This window comes from Rattus norvegicus, chromosome 10 (assembly GCF_021556685.1).
Source record: "Rattus norvegicus strain SHRSP/BbbUtx chromosome 10, alternate assembly SHRSP_T2T, whole genome shotgun sequence".
Taxonomy (NCBI): Eukaryota; Metazoa; Chordata; class Mammalia; order Rodentia; family Muridae; genus Rattus; species Rattus norvegicus.
The window spans coordinates 61,570,449-61,590,627 of NC_141543.1; the positions used below are offsets into that span (position 1 = coordinate 61,570,449).

At 42.7% G+C, this 20,179-nt stretch overlaps 1 protein-coding gene across 4 annotated transcripts in view; it reads left to right on the forward strand.

The window, feature by feature from the left end:
- Positions 1–20,106, forward strand: part of Rabep1 (rabaptin, RAB GTPase binding effector protein 1) — a 100,924-nt gene extending 80,818 nt beyond the window's left edge. For 2 of the 4 annotated variants that reach the window (XM_087573829.1, XM_087573830.1), the window contains 6 exons: positions 2,603–2,743; positions 11,725–11,914; positions 12,443–12,498; positions 14,701–14,799; positions 17,095–17,211; positions 17,561–18,495. In XM_087573829.1, the coding sequence (XP_087429955.1) occupies positions 2,603–2,743; positions 11,725–11,914; positions 12,443–12,498; positions 14,701–14,799; positions 17,095–17,211; positions 17,561–17,662 (705 nt within the window). In that variant the 3' untranslated portion in view covers positions 17,663–18,495. 4 annotated transcript variants of the gene reach the window in all.
- The last annotated feature ends 73 nt before the right edge of the window (positions 20,107–20,179 follow it).

The following is a 20,179-nucleotide window of genomic DNA, read 5'->3' on the forward strand; positions in this document are numbered from 1 at the left end:
GTAAAAATATAAAAATAAAAAAGGTATTGTTGGTCTTTTATCCCGCTTGGTCCAGCACCACGGTGCTCCAAGATTTCTGCTAGATATCTTGGTGGAATCACATCCCAACTCCATGGTGGCCCATTGTTTCCTGCTGCTGCACACTTTCCTACACCCAAACTGTCACATAAAAGAACACACAACACAATAACCTTTGATCCAAATGGTAAGATATAATTGCCCACTTAAACATACAAAGCCCAGTACCATCCATCCCTTAGGAACATTAATAACAGCCTGTAAATACACAGAGCAGAATCTTAACGTTACCTGCCATGGCTTCTCCCCTCCTCTCTCCCGCCTGTCTCTTCCTTTCTGTTCTAGTCTCCTCTTCCTTCAAACTTCTCTCCCGCCCATCCTTTCTTCTCATCCAATGGCAGGCCTCCCTCTCTCTTGTGCCTGCCTCACCTGTGACATCATCCTACAGGGAAGAGGTGTGCACAGATAGCTAAGCTATTCTGTCAAGCTGTAGTCCCACCTGTCATCATTGTCTCTGTTCTTGTCTTACCTTAAGGTGGTCTGACAAGTCAGAATTGTGTGGAGTCCGTTTCTGGGAGATGAACTCCCTCTGTGACTGCTACCATGATGGCTTTGTTTCTTTCTCCCAGCATGAGGCTCCTGGGGAAATCTCGTTTCCTTGGGGTTCAGTGTATCAAGAGTCTGATAGCCAAAGGGAGAGTCATGGTTGTCTCTGTCGAATGCTCGGTAGGATAGGTACAGAGTGAGATGGTCATAGGGCTCAGTTCAACTAGCGTCATGAAAATGAAGCTGATAATGTTAGCTACAGTTTTTCCATGACCTGGACTGCCTGTCCGCCTTCAGGAGTCAACTTGCTCATCCCCGCCCTGGGAAGTGATTCTTTAAATCTCTCCCTGACGTTTCCCTAATCTTGTGTCCCTTCATCCTTGTACTGTTCACTGAGCAGTTGTTGTTAATACCACCATGTCATACCGAGGGGCAGTTTTGGCTTTAACTCAACTTTCTCTTCTACCTCTCCATGGCAAATACCTTTGTCTGTGTATTGTTCTTAATAAATCTTTTTTATTTTTAAGTTTTTATTTTCTGTGCACTGGTATTTTGTCCTGAATATATGTCTGTGTAAAGGTGTTAGATTTTGGAGTTACAGACAGTTGTGAGCTGCCATGTGGGTGCTGGAATTTGCATCTGGGTCCTTTGGAAGAGGACTCCATGCTCTTAACTGCTAAGCTATCTCTCCAGCCCTGCCTGTGTATTCTTTTTTTTTTTTTTTCGGAGCTGGGGACCAAACCCAGGGCCTTGTGCTTGCTAGGCAAGCGCTCTACCACTGAGCTAAATCCCCAACCCCTGCCTGTGTATTCTTGATGAACAGAAAAATGCCTACTTTCCAGCAGTGGGTGACAAAGGTAGCCTGAGTGAGTGATCTGCATTTGTGGGTATATATTTGCAACAAATGACTTAATAACTTAATACTAAAATTTAGCAGAAAACTGGGCATCTTGGTGCATCTTTCCATCACTGGGAAAGCATAGGTAGGTGGCTCTAGAGTTCCAGGCCAGCCAAGGCAACAGAATGTAACTTTGAATCAAAAAAAAAAAAAAAAAAAATTAACAGAGACAGGGGACTTTTATACAACTTTAGTTTAAACTTGCATTAGCTGGAATAACTTTTACATTATACAAATTAGTACTTGATATTTTAGTTCTTTTAAACATCAAAAGAAATATGAGTTTTAAAAATAAACTTCGTAAGGGACATGTGAACTGTGTGTGGATCTTCTTTTTTGAGTAGTGCTGAGGTAGTAGTGTTGAAGCTTGAGGCAAGATCTCATGTTGTTCATGTTAGCTTTTAATTTTCTATCCATCTGAGGCTTGCTTTCCCTCCAGATCCTATGCCTGGGCCTCCTGGATGCTGGGATCATGGGCATACACCGCCACATTCAACCTTAGGTCCTTTGGAGGACTTGTAGCCTGAGACTGCCTAGCCATGGAGCCCTTGCTCCTGGACTCAAGCACTGTATGAAGCAAGTGTGAAGACGGAGACTCTGCCTTCTTTGGCACTCTTTGAGAATACTGTTCTGCTTGGTCTAGATCTTGTTTGTGTCAGCTAATTCTACTGAGCCACAGAATCTGGTTCCTTTGTGATCTGGGAGACAAGAAACTGAATATTTTTGAATTTCTGGTAGGAACAGTAGAGAATGAACACCCATGTTTGTTTGCCTCATTGCCTCACTCCTTGCTGAATAAATAGACTCAAAGAAAAAATGAGGTGGGGCTGGGGGGGATAAGATGGCTCTGCAGGGGAAGGTGCTTGACCTGGATATGATTCCTGGAACCTCTGTAAACACAGAAGCAAAGAATGGGCTCCACAACCTTGTCCTCTGGTCTTCACACACATGCTGTAGCACACACATGCCCACACCGCAGTAAGGATAGAAAACAGAAGTTATGAGCTTCTGTGTACATTTTTAGAAGTTTTGTAATGTTTTATTACATGTTCCGTCTTCAAATCTCATTTTGTTTGTCTTTGTTTTTCTGATGTGGTTGTTACTAAACTGGGTTAACTTCCCAGTATGTTTCTGTTTTAGGCAGTGCTGATGCAGTCACGTGAACAGGTCTCAGAAGAGCTGGTGAGGTTACAGAAAGACAATGACAGCCTCCAGGGAAAGCATAGCTTGCATGTGTCATTACAACTAGCAGAAGACTTCATTCTTCCAGATACTGTGCAGGTAATGTATTTGCCACAACACCAAAAACACGAGCAAGTGTACTTTGTAAATGGTTGTAAGTTTCTTTAGAAAAGTCTTTATTGATTAATTTTATATGCCAGACAATTCTACTTTTAAAGATGTAATTCATCCTTTACCATATTGATGGACAAATGTCAATTTTAAAACTTCGTTTTGTCTTTGTCTTTTGTCTTTGAAATACTGTCTGGGTATGTAGTGCAGGCCAGCCTAGTCTCCATCCTGCCTCGTCTCCCTAGTGCTGGTATTACTAGTGTGTGCTGCCACACTCCCCCATTTTAGAACATTTCCATTTACTGTGGAAAGAAACCTTCTTCAGGGCTGGAAAGATGGTTTAGTGATTAAGAGTATTGGCTGCTTTTCCAGAGGACCTGCGTTTGATTTTTCTATATATCCAGTCCCAGGGAATCAGATATATCTGGCTTCCACAGGTACCACCACCTATGTGGACATACATGTAAACGAAACCCCATACACATAAAAGAAATCCAAGACAACCAACCAACCAAATAAATAAAAATCCCTTCTTATCCTATAGGGATTCGGTCTATTTACTTTTATTTTCAATCTAAGGAACTAATGATTTGCGTTCTGTCTGTAAATATTTCCTTATATAGTCTTTTGTTATCTGTCTTGGCTTTTTTTTACTTAGCACGTCTCCTCCGCCTCCTCCTCCTCCTCCTTTTTCTTCTTCTTCAGATTTATTTATTTTATGTATCTAAGTACACTGTAGCTGTCTTCAGACACACCAGAAGAGGGCATCAGATCTCACAGTTGGTTGTGAACCACCATGTGGTTGCTGGGAATTGAACTCAGGACCTCTGGAGGAGCAGTCAGTTCTCTTAACTGCTGAGCCATCTCTCCAGCCCACTTAGCATGTTTTCAAGATTCATCCATGTTATAGCAAATACCGACTTTAGTTGCTTTTCATATGAAGTATAATACTGTATTGTATGGATGTTTTGTTTATTCAACTTTTGGTAGGCATTTAGGTCATCACCAGTTACGAATATCCATGTATAGGATCTAGTAGACATGTTTTCATTTCTCCTGAGAATATGCTCAATAGTACAGAGATGCTCTGTCATGCGAGAGCATGGGTAATTTTGGTAATATGTTGGAACTAGGTGATTGCTTTGTTTATTGAATTAGCATACATCAGTTACACAACAGTGGGTTTCATGGTGGCCTTTTCATCCATATAATGTGCACTGATCTGTTTAGTCCTGTTTCATCTTACTCCGCCTCCACTGTCTCTCTTCCAAAGTAGTCTTGGTTCTTCATGGCTTTAAAAAAGGTCTAGATTCTGCTACCTGAGAGACAATGTTCAGTATTTGTTTTTCCCAGTCCAGCGTATTTTCCTTAATGGGGTGGTCTTCAGGTCCATCAGTTTTCCTTTAAATACCATAATTTCACTCTTCTTTGTGTACAGTGCCACATTTTCTTTTTTTTTGTTGAATACCTACCATAAAAGTGTTGCGGTAAACAGGGATTTTCTAGTGTTTGCTGGGCTTGATTCCTCAGGGGTATACAACTGGACTGTTTGGAAGTTCTGATTTTGGTGATTTTGTTTTAAAACAAGGTCTTACTGTATAGTCTTGACTGGCCTGGAACCTGGATCCTCTTGCCTCTGCCTTCTGAGTGATTGGATTAAGGCCTTTGTCACCATGCCCAGACTAAGTTTTACCTTTGAAGAGCCTTTCTGTACTGTAATGTTTATAGTGGCTGGAGTAATCTACATTCTTACCAACATTGTTATAAGGGTATACGTTATAAATAAGTAACTTTATTATATCCCTTATATCCATGCCAACATTTACTGTGGTGGTTTTATTGGTCTTGATTTTTTTTTAACATTGTTTATGGTAATCCTCTAACTGAGGTGAGATGGCATCTCAGTGTAGTTTTGATTTGTATTTTTCTGATGGCTAAGGGTGTTTAGCATTTGTATGTTTTTTTTTTTTTATTTGTTTCCCATTTTAACTTCTTGGAAAATAGTCTGTTCAATTTGTTGATTCAATTTTTTTTTAAAGTGTGATTGTTTTTGTGTGTGAATTCTTTGTGTATTAATCATGCAATAGTTAGATTTTTTTCATCGTTAGGACAAAATGCCTAACAACAGCAGCCTGTGGGAGGACAAATTCATTTCACCTGCGGTCTGTCGTGGCCAAGGACAGCAGGACCATGAGGCAGCTGGTCCGAGCGTCTCTTCAGTCAGGAAGCAGAGTGAGGAAAGGGGTGCAGCTGGTCTAGAAACCTCAGAACTTACCCCATGCACCCATTTTGTTCCATGTTGTGACTAAGTATTCAAACACACGAGCCTTTGGGGGACACTTGGCAGTCTCAGCACGTCCTGGCTGTGTAGGTGTTTTACCCGCTCAGTCTCATGCCCGTTTCCCCCCGTCAGTTCTTACCTCCTGAGCCTTTGGAGCGGCATCCAGACACCTCTGCTGGTGTGGTTAAGCCTTGCGCGTCTGCTCAGGACTGCTCTTGCCTTTCTGTCTTGAGTGCTTCCAAATCCACTTCACAGTCCTACTTCTCCGTCCCTCTATCCCACGGGGATTTTTATGGAGATTGCATTGAACCTTTAGCTAAATTTTAATAATATGTCAATTTTCAAAACACTTGTTCTACTAAGCTGTCAAACAGTTTTCAGTTTTCTAATGTCTTCCATTTGTTTCCTCTGCTTTCCTTCTAGCTTTCACTTTAGAGAACTCAGACTTGTGGGTTAGGTTGGTCCTGCTTGTTGTTTCACACCATCATGCATGGAACTGCTTTCCTCATTGCTTTCTTAGGCTGCTGGTTATTGACATTCAGAATATAGAAGAACTACTGATTTTCCTATGTTAAGTTTTAACTTTCTGCTATTTCAAGAAAGAGTGTATTGGTGGTGTCTTTAGAGTCTTTCAAATATAGACTTGTATCATCTGTAGGTGGGGTATTTTGACTTCTCTTTGTCTGTCTGTCTTGCTTTATTGCTGGCTAATCATTAAGCACTATGCTGAGTGCAAGTGGAGTGCTTGCTCCTGTCTATCCGGATGTTATAGTGATGCTTTCAGTTGTCTTTTCATTGGATACAACCAGAGGCATAGAATGGCATGGGTAGTATGTTCATTTTGCCTGAGTATATGTATTTATATATAAATGTGTATGCACATGTGGAGGCCAGAGGTAGATAGCAGGTTAACTTCCTCAATCTCTCTTCTGTTCTCTTGGGACAGGGTCATTCACTGAGCCTGGAGTCTATCACTCTGGCTAGAATGGTTGGCCAGTGAGCCTCACGGACCCTCCTGTACCTGCTTCCCTAGCAGTAGAATACAAAACTTCACCAGCCAAGCTGACTTTTAGCTGAGTTCTGGGGACCGAAATGCTGGTCCTTGCGCTTGTGTAGCATGTGTTATGTTTTTAACCCTGTATTCCTAGTTTATACAAGGTGTGTACTGTGAACGTATGTTTATTTTGTTAAACACCTTTTCTGCAGCTTCATGGGATTTTTGTCTTTAGTTCTCCTCACGTGCTGTATTATATGTAAGTTTTGCATATGTTGTTGGCTAATCTTTTTCGGTTTTGCTTAATTTTATTTATGTGTGTGTGTTTTTGTACCATGGAGGTTTCAAAAAGGTGTCAGAGCCTCTGAGACTAGAATTACAGTTTTTAACCACCATATGAGTGCTGGGAATCAGACCTGGGTTCTCTAGAACAGCCATTGCTCTTACTGCTGATCCATCTCTCCAGCCACCCAAAGGAACTCTCGTATTTATTTTTATTATTTAATATATATGAGTATTTCACCTGTATGTATGTATTAATGTATGTGTATCACATACATGTCTGGTGTCAGAGGTCAGAAGAGGGTGTCGGAATCCCTGGACTGGAGTTATTAGGGTTCTGAACTACCACAGAGGTGCTGGGAATCAAAGCCTAGTCGTAACCACTTAGCCATCTCTCTGGCCTTTTGTTGAGGATTTTTACATTTGTGTGTCAGGGTAACTGATCTATAGTTCCTTCCTTCCATCCCTCCCTTTTTCCCTCCCTCCCTCTTTCCTTTCTTTACCTGGTTTTAGTATCAGGGTAATACTGATTTTTATAGACCATGTTTGGAAGGTTCCCTCCTCTCTCTTGAACAGATAGTTTGTGGAGCATTGATATTTCTATTGTAGGTCTGGTAGAATTCTGCAGTGACTGTCTCATCCTGGGCTTTCTTCTGGGAGATTTGCTGACCTCAGTATTTGTGACAGATCTGCTGGAGTTGCTTTTGTTCTTGGTTTACTTTGAGTGTGTCATATGCCTCCATGAATTTATTCTTCTCTTCCAGACTACTGGAATTTAAGTTAAATACTTTCTCTGGTGGTCTTCTGGATATTAGCAGTGTCTGTTGTAATATCTCCTTTCATCTCTAATTCTAAAATTTGGATGATTCCCCCCACCCCCCAAGAGGATCCTTGGGTTACTTTAGCTAAATGTTTGCTAATCTCATTTTTTTTTTCGGTCCTTCCTTCCTTCCTTCCTTCCTTCCTTCCTTCCTTCCTTCCTTCCTTATTTATTTATATATTTAATTTATTTTGAGACAGGGTCATTCTGTGTACCTTTGGCTGTCCTGGAACAACTCACTTTGTAGACTAGGATGGCCTCGAACTCACAGAGATCCGCCTGCCTCTTCCTCCCAAGTGCTAGGATTAAAGATGTGTGCAAATATCGCTCAGCTTCTTATTTCTCTTTTCAAAAAATAGATTCTATTCCATTGCTCTTTTATATTTTCTTTTCTCCCTCTCTTTTAATGATTTATTTATTTTATGCATGAGTGCTCTATCTGCACGTACACCTGCACACCAGAAGAGGGCATCAGATCTCATTACAGATGGTTGTGAGCCACCATGTGGTTGCTGGGATTTGAACTCTGGACCTCTGGAAGAGCAGTCAGTGCTCTCAACCACTGAGCCACCTCTCCAGCTGCCTTACATTTTCTTTTAGTCTCCGTTTCACTAATTTCCACTGTGATCTTTAGTATTTCTTTGCATCTACTAATCTCAGATTTGGCTGCTGAGAAGAATGTCTACTACAGCTAGAGTATTGTGAAGATTGTCTGTTACGTTAGTGTTGGTGGGTGCTTTTGTCTTGGTGACCTATTGATGAAGTGGGGTGTGAGATCACTTGCTTTTGTGGTATCTGAACTTCTGTGACTTCCTGTGTTTCTTCTCTGTCTCATGATGCTAAGTGCACCATTGTTTGTCACATACAGTTGTAACATATTTGGGGGAAGCATTCTCCACCCCAAACTTTACTTAATTATGTTGATATTTTAAAAGATGGGTTTCATTAATAGCCCTGGTTGGCCACTGTACCCAGTTTCCTGAAGTATGCGAATTGATTCTAGGGCCTTGTGTGTACTAGGAAGGTGCTTTACTGCTGAATGATGCCAGTTTTTTTTTAATGCATTATATTCATTAATTTTGTGTGTGTGTGTGTGTTTGTGTGTGTGTGTGTGTGTGTGTGTGTGTGTGTGTGTGTGTGTGTGTGTGTGTATTATGTATGTATGGGACTTTTGAGACAGGGTTTCTCTGTATAGCCCTGGCCATCCTAAAATTTGCTCTGCAGACCAGGCCGGCCTCTTAATTTACAGAGATCAACCCTGCTTCTGCTCCCAAATGCTGGGATTAAAGGCCTGTGTTACCACTGCCCACCTATTAATTTATTTTTGGTTTTTAATTTTTTAATTTACTTAATTTACTTCATGTGCATTGGTGTTTTTCCTGCATGTCTGTTTGAGGGTGTTGGATTGCCTGGCACTGGAGTTTCAGACAGTTGTGAGCTGACATGTGAGTGCTGGGAATTAACCTGGTTCCCCTGGAAGCCTGTACTTTTAACTGCTGAGCCATCTGTCTTGTCCTATTTTTGTGTTTCTAAGACAGGAGTTCCTCTGTGTAGCACTGGCTGTCCCAGAACTTGCTCTGTAGACCAGGCTATCCCTAAACTCAGAGATCTGCTTGCCTCTGTCTACTGAATGTCAGGATTAAAGGAGCGGGCTGACATGCCTGGTCTTTTCTTTTTTTTAAACTTTTTTGTTTTCTAAGGGCCTCACTATGTAGTCCTGGCTGTGCTGGAACTTACAATGTAGACCAGACTGAGCTATAACTCACAGAGATCCACCTGCTTCTGTTTCCCATGTGCTGGGATTAAAGGCGTACACCACTACATCCAGCATTTCATCAATTGATTTTTAAAGATTTTAATTTTGTGTGCCTGCCATGTTTGCAGCTTCTGAGGAAGTCAGAAGAGGGCATTGGATTGACTGGAACTCGAGTTACAGGTACTAAAGATGTGAGTGCTGGGAACTGAGCTCAGATCCTTTACATGAGTTATACGTGGTGTTAGCCTCTGAGAGTCTCTCCAGTCTCCTTTTGGCTTGAAATCTGATTTGTCAAAAAAAAAATGTAGTTGGGATTAAAGGATGCAGCACCATGGCTGGTCTTTTGATTTTAAAAGATGCCTTTGCTGGATTTGTAATCTTGGTTGGAAGATATATATATATATATATATATATCTCCCCCCAGCCTCTGTTGTCTGCTGTCACTCTGGTAGGTTTGCCTCTGTACGTCGGCACATCCCTCCTGAGGGCCTGGCTTGGAGCGGTGGACTGTTCTTGTCCCTGCCTTGGCTTTCTACTGTCCTGTGCCCAGTCTAATTGGCCGTGCCCTTCCTTTTTATTTGGAGCACGGCCTGCTGTTTGTTAGCCTTCTCTCCATTCTCCCAGCTGAGTGGAGGAAGATTCTGTTTCACCAGTTTACACTAGCAGAACCATTAAACTGTTTTGTTTTGTTCCCCTAGAACTTGGGAGGCAGAGGCAGAAGCAGGAGGATCTCTGTGAGTTTGCTTTTGGCAAAATGGATGATACTTTTTTCCCCCCTTTGGAGCTGAGGACTGAACCCAGGGCCTTGGGCTTGCTAGGCAAGCGCTCTTATCACTGAGCTAAATCCCCAACCCCTGGGTGATACTTTTTAAAGAGTTATGTTACACTCATCTATTTTCTGAATAGAAAGATGGACTTTGTTTTTCCACTTGTACTCTGCTTTTGAGGGAAATTACTCTTAATTCTTCAAATGTTTCAACTATGTATTTCTAAATCTTGCAATATTAAAGGAAAATACCTTTTTAGGTTTATGACCTTCAGAACTCAATATTGCCTAAGTAGAGACGAAATTTCTTAGACCAAGTTCCAAAGCAAAATAAGAGAATTTTATTTGAGAGACCCTTTTATTTTTTAGAGAGAAAACCCGGGCTGGTGAGATGTCTCAGTAGATAAGGATGCCTGCTGCAGAGTCTGCAGACAGAGTCAGTCCCTGGAGATCCTTTGCTGGAGCCTCCACACGCGCCATATGCCAGGGCCTGTCACTCACTCACATGTGCAAGAATAAAATAGTGAGTGAAAACTCTTAATTGAAAAATTAGGTATGAGCTGGTTTTAATGGCTTGACGCTGTAATCCCAGCACTTGGGGCAGCTGAGGCAGGAGGATTGCTATGTTTGAGGCCAGCCAGTTCTACCTAGTGCATTCTAGGCCAGTCTGCACTACATAGTGAGACTCTTGTTTCAAATGAAAAAAAAAAAAACAAATATAACATAAATTTATCTTTTTATAAGTAAGTTTCTTATAATCCTACCTAATTTTTCTCTGTGTACATATTAACATTACTAGTCGAGTTTTTTGTTGTTGATTTGCTTTTAAAGACACAGTTGTTCATCACACCCACTGCTGTGGTCTAGCCCAGACCCGGCCCTCTTAGGGAACTCTTGCCCCTTGCTTAACTGGTAATTGCTGATACAGAAAGTTTGGGAAACTTGTGTCTCTGCCGTGATCTTTAAATAACATTGCCACCACCTTCGCCTCTGATAAAACTTTGCTTTTAGGCTGGAAATAGTTCTTTGTTCTGTTCTCTAGAGAATTTTTATTCCTAGATTTAAAAGCTATCTAAGATGAGCATGGTGGTGCTTGCCTGCAATCCCAACACTCTAGAGACTGAGGCAAGAGGTTCATGAGTTTGAAGCCAGATGGGCTGCATAGGGAGTTCCAGGCCAGCCTGGGCAACATAGGTAAGCCCCATCCCAAAACACTAGGAAAATGTATTCAATTAGAAAGCTGCTCGGAAAGCTAGTTTGGGTTGGTTTTCTGTAGGGTATGATTACGTGTTCTAAATGATTGAAATTTGAGAGGGAAAAGCCAGATATGATGGCACGTGCTGTAATCTCAGCATTTGGGAGGCAGAAGCAGGTGGATCTCTTGTTAATGTGAGGCCAGTCTTTCTCAACAAAACCAAAAAAAAAGTTTACCGCCTGTCTTTGTGTGTGTGTGTGTGTGTGTGTGTGTGTGTGTGTGTCTGTCTGTCTGTCTGTCTGTCTGCGTGTGGTCATTACTTACTTGACATAGTACTTTGCCTAAAGAGATTTCCAGTGAGCATTTGAATATATGAATAGGTAAGTTAAATGTATTTTTTTTTTTAGATTTATTTATTATATATAAGTACACTGTCACTGTCTTCAGATACACCAGAAGAGGGCATCAGATCCCATTACAGATGGTTGTGAGCCACCATGTGGTTGCTGGGAATTGAACTCAGGACCTCTGGAAGAGCAGTCAGTGCTCTTAACCACTAAGCCATCTCTCCAGCCCCAATTAAATGTATTTTATCGAGTTGATTCTTGTTCCTGAATTTATTCTCTTTTTAGCTTCATGAAGGTATTCTTCCTAGTGAATTTCATGAAGAAATTATGTAACATTTTATTTTTCCTTCTCATAAATCAGCTTTGAGGGGAAAATGTAGCTTACAACACAACTTTTTGGCCATGTTGACTGTTAATGTGCAAAGGCATGTGCTTTCAGAACACTGTGTGGTCATTGAAATTCACAGTCTAAATAACCGAATCATTTGAAACATAAATATTCAGTAACCTCTTGTTTACTGAATCCAGGTGCTCCGGGAACTGGTTTTAAAATATCGTGAGAACATTGTTCATGTGCGGACAGCAGCAGACCACATGGAAGAGAAGCTGAAGGCTGAAATACTTTTTCTAAAAGAGCAAATTCAGGCGGAACAGTGTTTAAAAGAAAACCTTGAAGAGACATTACAGCTGGAAATTGAAAACTGCAAGGAGGAAATAGGTGAGAAAGACGTGCTGCTGGTGGGCTGGGGATGGAGCTCTGCGGGTGTAGTGTCGTCCCGTCCCCTCCGCCTCCCCAATCCCAGAGCAGAGCAAGAGGCCAGGGCTCCAGGTATTGGTAAATAGCACTGTTTAGATGAATGGATGATCATAGGTGTAGAGAACAAAAGTATAAAATAACACCTGTCCTAGGTGCTTAGATGTGCAGTAACTGTGAAAGCCCCAAATCCTCTGTCCTTTTATAAGCTTTGATAGTAATGGAGCCAAAGCCATGGGTGCCAGGGCCAGACAGGCAGCATTTCTTTACAGAACTTTATTGCTAACAGCATTGCTGTCCTCCAGTTAGATATGGTCTGATTAGATTGGAACACAGTATGCATGTTACGTGGCCTTTCCCTGAGCTTGACTATAATGTCAGTTTTCTGGGTTAGTTTGAGAGAGAGCACTTTTGTCCATAGTGTATCTCTGACTCTTTGGGGACATTGTATGGAAAAAATATAACTGCTAATATTTCTCCCTTTTGTCCTAGCTTCCATTTCTAGTCTAAAAGCTGAATTAGAAAGAATAAAAGTTGAAAAGGGACAGGTGAGTCACAAGTTTAAAATTAATTCTATCAACACTCAGTAGTTATCTATTAAATCCTGTGCCAGAAGAAAGAAATGAGATAGCTGAGGCATAATCCCTGCTTTTAAGAAACATCTTCCTAGTGGGAAATAGAGGGGCAGTGGAAGAGAATGTGTATGGAGAACCTCTGTGTGCTGGGCCGTGTGGGGATGGGCACCTCAGCCTGGCGCGGTCAGTCTGACTGCTGCACAGCTAGTGTGCATACACTTGTGCCCACAGGCATGGTTTCCTAATGAGCCTCAGCAGTGTAGGAGATGAGCTCACGCCTCCTGACCTCAGTGTCCTTGACCCAAAAGACCTTCACTCCAATGCTGCCCTGCTTCTCACATTGGCTGTACCTTGTTTCTCTTTCTTCTGTCTCATTTGAGTGCCTCTCCCAGTTCCCCAAACTTGGAACAACAGCTTCCTGGCTTTGCTCTCTTTCCTCCCAACCTGACCTTCTCTGGCTTGCCGGACTCTTTAGTCGGCTTCTCACTCACACTCTTCCTTTGCTGCCCTCACTCAGCTGTTGCCCAGTTCTGGATTAGGCCTGTTGTTTCAAGAAGCTAATGCTGCCAGGATTGGTGGCATCTCATGCCCTTTCTGTCATGGTCTCAAGTACTCCTAGACAGTCTTTCATTATTCACAGTGGCTTTCAGTCACTGTCATCTCAGTACCCTCACTGCTCAGTCATTACACAGGGCCACTGGTGTCCCAGGTTCCCCAGTCACATGCTCTCCTACTTTATTATCAGTCTTGTCTTTGAAATAGTGGCTTGTCTCTCATTACAGTGACACTGGCAATGCTCTCTATTGTTTAACAGCTACCTATTGATTGATCTTTCTCCCACTGTGTAAAAATGGCCCAGCTGTTTCCCTTTAAGAGGGAGGAAGTGGGATGGCTGTGGTGCTGTCGTCTTAGCACTCAAGGAGCTGATTCAGGTTTGGGGCTGCCTGAGTACAAAAGAAGACTGCCTTTCCAAATGAAACACAAAACCACAAAGTTTCTCCTTGCATTATACTTGTAGGAAGTCATTAGTTTTCCAAGGTTCTTGAAAGAGTGCCACCCTCCACCTGACCTCCCAGGCACTTCTCTGTAACAAGCAGTCTGGGTCTCCCTTCTGCTTCTGTAGAGTTCTCTTTAGGTCACACTGCAAAGGCCTGGAGGGTGTAGCTCAGCGGAAGAGTGCTTTCCTTCCACTGAACAGAAGTCCCAGGCTCAGATGCACCACATTCTACCCCACTGCCAGTCCGAGTTCAGACTTCACTTTTTACTTTGCTTTAATGGGTCTGGGAATTGAATTCATGTGTGTTCTGTCCCACTGAGCCACACCCTCAGCTCTGAGACGTCACTTCTCATCGGCCTGTTGTCATATCTCGATTTGTTTCCTAAGAAGCCTAAGAACTGGAGCCTGTTCCAGTTCATCTCTGTGTTGAAGCCAGGCTATCTCAATCTTTTGAAGTCTTCAGCACTTCTCTTCAACGAGGAGGACAAGTCTACAGTATAGTGCAGTGGTCTCTCACCTCAGGCTTCTCCAGACGCTCCGGCCCCACACTACTGCAGGTAGCCAGAGCACCAACCTTGGGCAGAGCAGACATTCTGTTTTTGGAATATCTCTTTACTTTCTTTACCTTGTCACCCTTTCCTTCCCCGGTGAAAATGTTAATCCATGCTGGCGGTATAGAGAGGAGACAGGAGAACCACAGGATCAAGGCCTGCCTAGGCCTTAGAGCTCAACACCAGTTCAGAACCAACCCAAACAAAAAGCAAGACCGTGTTTCAAAAGGAGTTGGGGATGGAGACTAAGTGACCACATGCTTGCCTAGCCTGTGAGACCTGGGTTTAATCCCCAGTACTAAAAGCAAAAGTTAGTCATCATCTCTTCTAGAAAATACTGTCCAGTTTTGAGTCAAATGCTGCTGCCTTTGTGTTGATAGGCATTGATTATTTCCACACCTGCTTGTCCTTACTCATCATTCAGGCCTTAGAATTAGAATATGGTAGGTACCTAAGACATAGGTAAAGGCCAGGTCTGGAAGGACAAGAAAATAGACATTCTGAAGTTCGAGGACATTGCAGGCACAGCCGAAAGCAAGCCTGGCTCGGGGCATGGTCTGGGTCACAGGTAGTAACCCTAGATAGTCCTGTGCGGCCTTCAGAGTTTCTCTGCTTTTGATTTCACAGTTGGAATCTACATTAAGAGAGAAGTCGCAACAACTTGAGAGCCTCCAAGAAATAAAAGTTAATTTAGAGGAACAGTTAAAGAAGGAAACTGCTGCTAAGGTAATTATGTTTGTTGGTCTTTTAATTTAAAAAATGAGGCTAAAAGACATGGTAGGACACACAATTAATCCCAACCGGTGAAGAAGATATGTGTTCAAGGCCAGCCTGGTCTACATAGTAAGACTTTCTCAAGCAAACAAATAAGGGGGCTAGAGAGCTGGCTCAGTGGTTAAGAATGCTGGTTACTCTTGGAGGACCTGGGTTCAGTTCCTAGCACAAACACATTGTATTACAACCATCTTTTTAACTCTAGTCACAGGGAGATCCAGTGCCACCTTCTGGCGTCCATGGGCATTGCAGGTTTGTGGTACACAGATCTATGTATATACAAAACACCCACAATTTCTTAAAAATTAAAAAAAAATGCAGGAAAAAAACAAAACTTTGCTGTTTATAGTTATATTCTGAACATTGGTTCTACTAACAACTTGTCAAAATAAAATGGATTTATGTACCTGTGGGTTAAGTCTTCCCTCTGCCAATTTTGTAGGCTTGGGTCACAGGCTTTAATGGCTTCAGTTAGTAGTAGATTAGAAATGTCAACCCAGAGTTATAGCGATAGCTCAGTAGTTATGAGCACTGGACTTGTGTTCAGCTCCTAGCATGCATATGCCAGCTCAGGGTTGTCTGTCACTCCAGCCCCAGGTTTGACAGACTTTTCTGTCACCTGCACACACACTGTGAATAGGGTTACTCCTGCGTGGACAGCGCTCTGTTAGAAGTGCTGCTCTGCTGGGCAGGCTGACACAGGCCTGCCTGCAGCTCTGTTCATAGAGGGCAAGGCAGGAGAGGACTGCTAGTTCAAAGGTCTTCCAGAGGCTACCAAGTAGCTTAACACCAGCTTTGGCCACTTAGCTGGACCCTATCTCAAAATAAAAAGTAAAAACAAAATGTTATTTGAAAAGGTGGGGGCTGGGGATATAGAGTTTGGTGGTGGACTGCTTACCTAGCATGCACGAGGCCCTGGTTTCATGATTGAAGGAGGAAGGGTGCTTTGAAAACATTACCCCATGCCATCCCTATATCAGATGCTAAGATTTCATTGAAGCAGATTCATGGATATCTTGATGAGTCTGGATAGAATTAAAATCATATGGCTGATTATGGGGGAGATTCCTAGACATGAGTTGAGTCAGTGGTGGTCGGTATGTTCTGGCTTTTAGAACAAGACTGTAGTCTTAGCGGAGGCTGGAGGTAGCAGTAGCTGCTGGCCTGTGTTAATGAGGTGTTAATGTCAGGGGATTCCTGTTTAAACATTGTGTGGCTGTGACAGCTGTTATCTTGGGATTAAGGACATAGCACTTTGAATACATTTCTTTTTTTTTTTTTTTTTTTTGGTTCTTTTTTTCGGAGCTGGGGACCGAACCCAGGGCCTTGCGCTTCCTAGGCAAGCGCTCTACCACTGAGCTAAATCCCCAACCCCTGAATACATTTCTTATTCTGGCTTTCATACCAGCAAGTAGCCCACCCAACTGGTGATGCTGCCCTACAGGAAGAGAGTGGGTGGGGGAGAAATGGATCAGCAGGTAAAGGGTGCTTGCTGCCAAACTTGCTGACTGGAGTTTTTCATCTGTGGGGCCCACAAAATGGAAGGAGAGAACCACTTCTCTATGGTTGTTCTCCTGATGACGTCCTGTGAGTGCTTCCCTCTCCACACACAGTACATGTAAAAGGAGATAGGGGAGGGGATAAAGCTGAGCTGGTGGAGCGTTTGCCTAGTTAGCATGGACTTGTCCCTGGGGTTTGATGTCCAGCACAGAACTGGGTGTGTTAGCACAAGCTGTCATCCCAGAAGGGAGGCAGGTGGATCAGAATTTCAAGGTCATTCTCAGCCACAATAGAGCAAGTTCGGGGGCTTGTGTGGGCTATGGGAGACCCTATCTTAAAACAAACAAAGATGGAAACCAGTGCGAGTAGAAATGCTTGCTGCCAAGCCTGAATTCAATCCTTAGGGCCCACATGGTAGAAGAATGCACAAGGCCCTGCAACTTGTCCTGTGGCTGCCACTTGTGTGCTGTGGCATGCGCCCTCCCCACAAAAGTCAGTGGAAAAAACAAAGATTAATGGAATATGGAGGTATCCTTCAGGTCTCTGCTCTAGTAGTACGAAGAGTTGGGGATATGCTTGGCGCTGTACAGTGCTTGCCTACCACAAAGCTGTGGTCCTGGGCTCAGTCCTTAGTGCACAGAATAAAGAGAAAGGTTGCACCTTCCGCAGTGAGTGATGAAGATCCTCAGGAAGAGAGGTGCAGCAGCTCTTTAGCATCAGCCTTCACTCAGAACTTGTATTTTTCAGGCCACTGTTGAACAGCTCATGTTTGAAGAGAAGAACAAAGCTCAGAGGTTGCAGACAGAATTAGATGTCAGTGAACAAGTCCAGAGAGATTTTGTAAAACTTTCTCAGACTCTTCAGGTGAGGTATTTAGGGCCCTCTGTGGGAGGGGGCACCAATGTAGCCGGAGGACTCTAATTGCCTGTCTCTACCTCAGATCTTTGCATGATCACTAACCCAGAAACTTGGTCTCTTCTACGAACTTGGCCCCCTTCTCCTTTCCCTTCTACCTTCAACTGAATCATCAGGTTGAGGGGTACTGGATGGGCACTGTTATTTAATTGGTTTGGTGAAGTCTTAAAGTATGGTTTTTTTCTTTGAAGAGCCTAATCTGTTGAACTAATCGGCTGCATGTCAATTGAGTAGTCCAGCTAGAGGGCACATAGGCAGGGCAGCATCACCTGCGCTCATCTCCTCTTTGTTCCTCCAGGTGCAGTTAGAGAGGATCCGGCAAGCAGACTCCCTGGAGAGGATCCGGGCAATTCTGAATGATACCAAACTGACAGACATTAACCAGCTCCCTGAGACATGACACCCTGATGGCAGGATTCTGACCTGCATTTTGGGTTTTTAACTCATCTTTAGAATAACATTAATTATTATTTAACTCTTAATGGAAGAAGTCACAGCAAAAGGAGGACTGGAGAAATGCAGTTCTGGAGGGAGAAGGCTGCTGTGTGCAGGGACAGCCAACAGACGTTTCAAAGGGAACACTAATGAGACACTGGACTCGATTCCAACAGGCATGGGATCAGATTGGGTGCCAGAAAAGTGCTGTTTCCTTGCCTGCTTCCTCCAGCGTGGACTCTGGAACATAATTCCTGCCATGAAAGCAACTTCCCAATAGTGTTTGGAATTACGTTTTCTGTTCATACAAACTGGGAGAGAAAAGTTTCTTTCTCCTGTGGTCTGGGGCTCATCAGTAGCAGTGTTCAGCTAGCAGAGAGGTGTAGTGCGCTGTGTGAGTATTTTATATTAAAATGTGGAGTGAGAGCAGGCCATTGGCTATTGATTGTGTTTCCCTTGCTCAATGCATTTTGTTTCCTTTTTAACCATTCCTTCTATTGGAAGACCTTAAATGCTATTGTAACTTGCTTGAGAACTATAGGACCATGGCAAACAAAAGCAATTAAAATTAGGAGAATCTGAATCTTTGGCTGAGGCCAATATATATTATATATATATATCAATTTATGGAAAAAAAGCACAAATAACCTTGGAAGCACTTTGTCTGCACACCATGATGAACTTCCTGGGCCCAAAGGTACCAGGGCAAATAACTGGCACCATCTACCCTTTCGAAGTGTTTTAGTTACTGGATCAGTGGAAAATAATACTAATAAAACAAGCTATCTCTGACATCTAGTACACATGTATAGATCTGCTTATTTTCAGCCTGCCTCAGAGGCATACTATTTAGAGTGTCACATACAGAATGGTGATGGTTTATAGATCTTTGTATTTTTGTTTTGCAGTTTAGACCTAAGGTGTAAGCAACTGTGCTTACAGTGAGGCTGGGAAACTTACCCATCTGTTTCCCCCCCCTTTTCCAAGGGTTGAGATTCCTTTCCTGTTTGGAGAAGCAGCCAGTGGAATAGGCTGTTGAGCAGCTTTCTGAAGTGGTGGAGAAAGTAGAAGTGTGCTCATGTACTAGCTGCAGGCTACCCCGAGAGCAGCCAGTGCACAGCCAACTATGCTATTTCACTCATGCAGTTTGAACATAAAAATGTCTTCAAGTAATTTTTGTGAGTAGTGTTGGCTTACAGCTGGTAAGGAACATTATGGGAATAAGTAAACTAGACTTTTCTGGCTTAACTACCATCACTTCACAGCATAAATGGACTTTGTTAATGAATCATTATGAATTTGCCCTCAAGATCTTTGCTATTTTCTTTTAATAAAACAGGTAAGGAAAGTCTACTTATCCCATACCATAGGTTATTTTTATAGTCATGATTTATGAATTTAAAAGTAAACATGAATTACAGAAATATTGCTAAAACCTTGCCAATGCATGGAAACATTGGCTTAAAGTCCCCTTGTATACAGTGCTACTTGGTTTAAAAGGAACATAATACCCTCATTGAGTTAAGGGGACTCTATTAATTATAACGTGATTAAGTTAGATTTAAGACTAGTCCCTAGGCCCCAAGCTGATTTGTTTGAATCACCCTTGGCCACACTGAATGGATAATTCATAAGCATATTGAACCGTGTCTCTCCCTCCAGTGAACTGTTCTGCCGAAATCAAGTATCTTACAGATCTTTTCTCCTGAAGCTGGGGATTGAACAGTAAAAGCATCATGATTAGGGCACTGTTTACAAGAGTGTGTACTTGTGGCAAATGTAAACTGGTGGGATCCACTCATTTGAGAAACACATCCCAGAGGAAGAGAAACTGAAATGCTAGGTTGGATGAAATAAACTAATGCTACGCCACCAGGTAAGAAACAGTTCTTTAAACTTAAGAAAAAGTTTTCTGCATAGAGATCTGGTTTAGGAGGTGAATTCACCGTGAGAGGAAAGGTCAGCCTAGTTTCACACACCTTCCTGTACTGCATTCAGTCTGTGTAGACCTGTTCTCTTGCATGTCTGACCTGGCTTAACTCTTAAACTGTAACATACCTTATTATGTGGCTTTTAAATGGCAGTCACTTTGTCGTTTCTAGACAGGTACCATACTTAACCTTTCAGAACTCAAATTGGCAGGTATGAAAAGATGACCTAAAGCCAAGGACAAACTGTATGCAACAGACCACAATGTTCCTTTTCTTTTAAGGTGCTAGAATTTGCACCTCCTACCCACCAAGTAGACACAGACATAGCCAGCCTGAGCTCTGGAAGGAAGTGCTGGTGCCCGTGAGGACGCAGCTGTAGACCGTCAGCTCTGCTCTGAGCAGAGTGCAGGTTATCCGTGCTGACTGTACCGAAGGCATGCCCCGAACAAAGTGTTCACATTAAAGGAGCTGCTGCTGAGTGTGTGTGTGGCCTTTTCCTTTGCATCCCAGGGTTCTGGTTCCCTTCAGAGGCACGGTTTTGGTATTGCTAT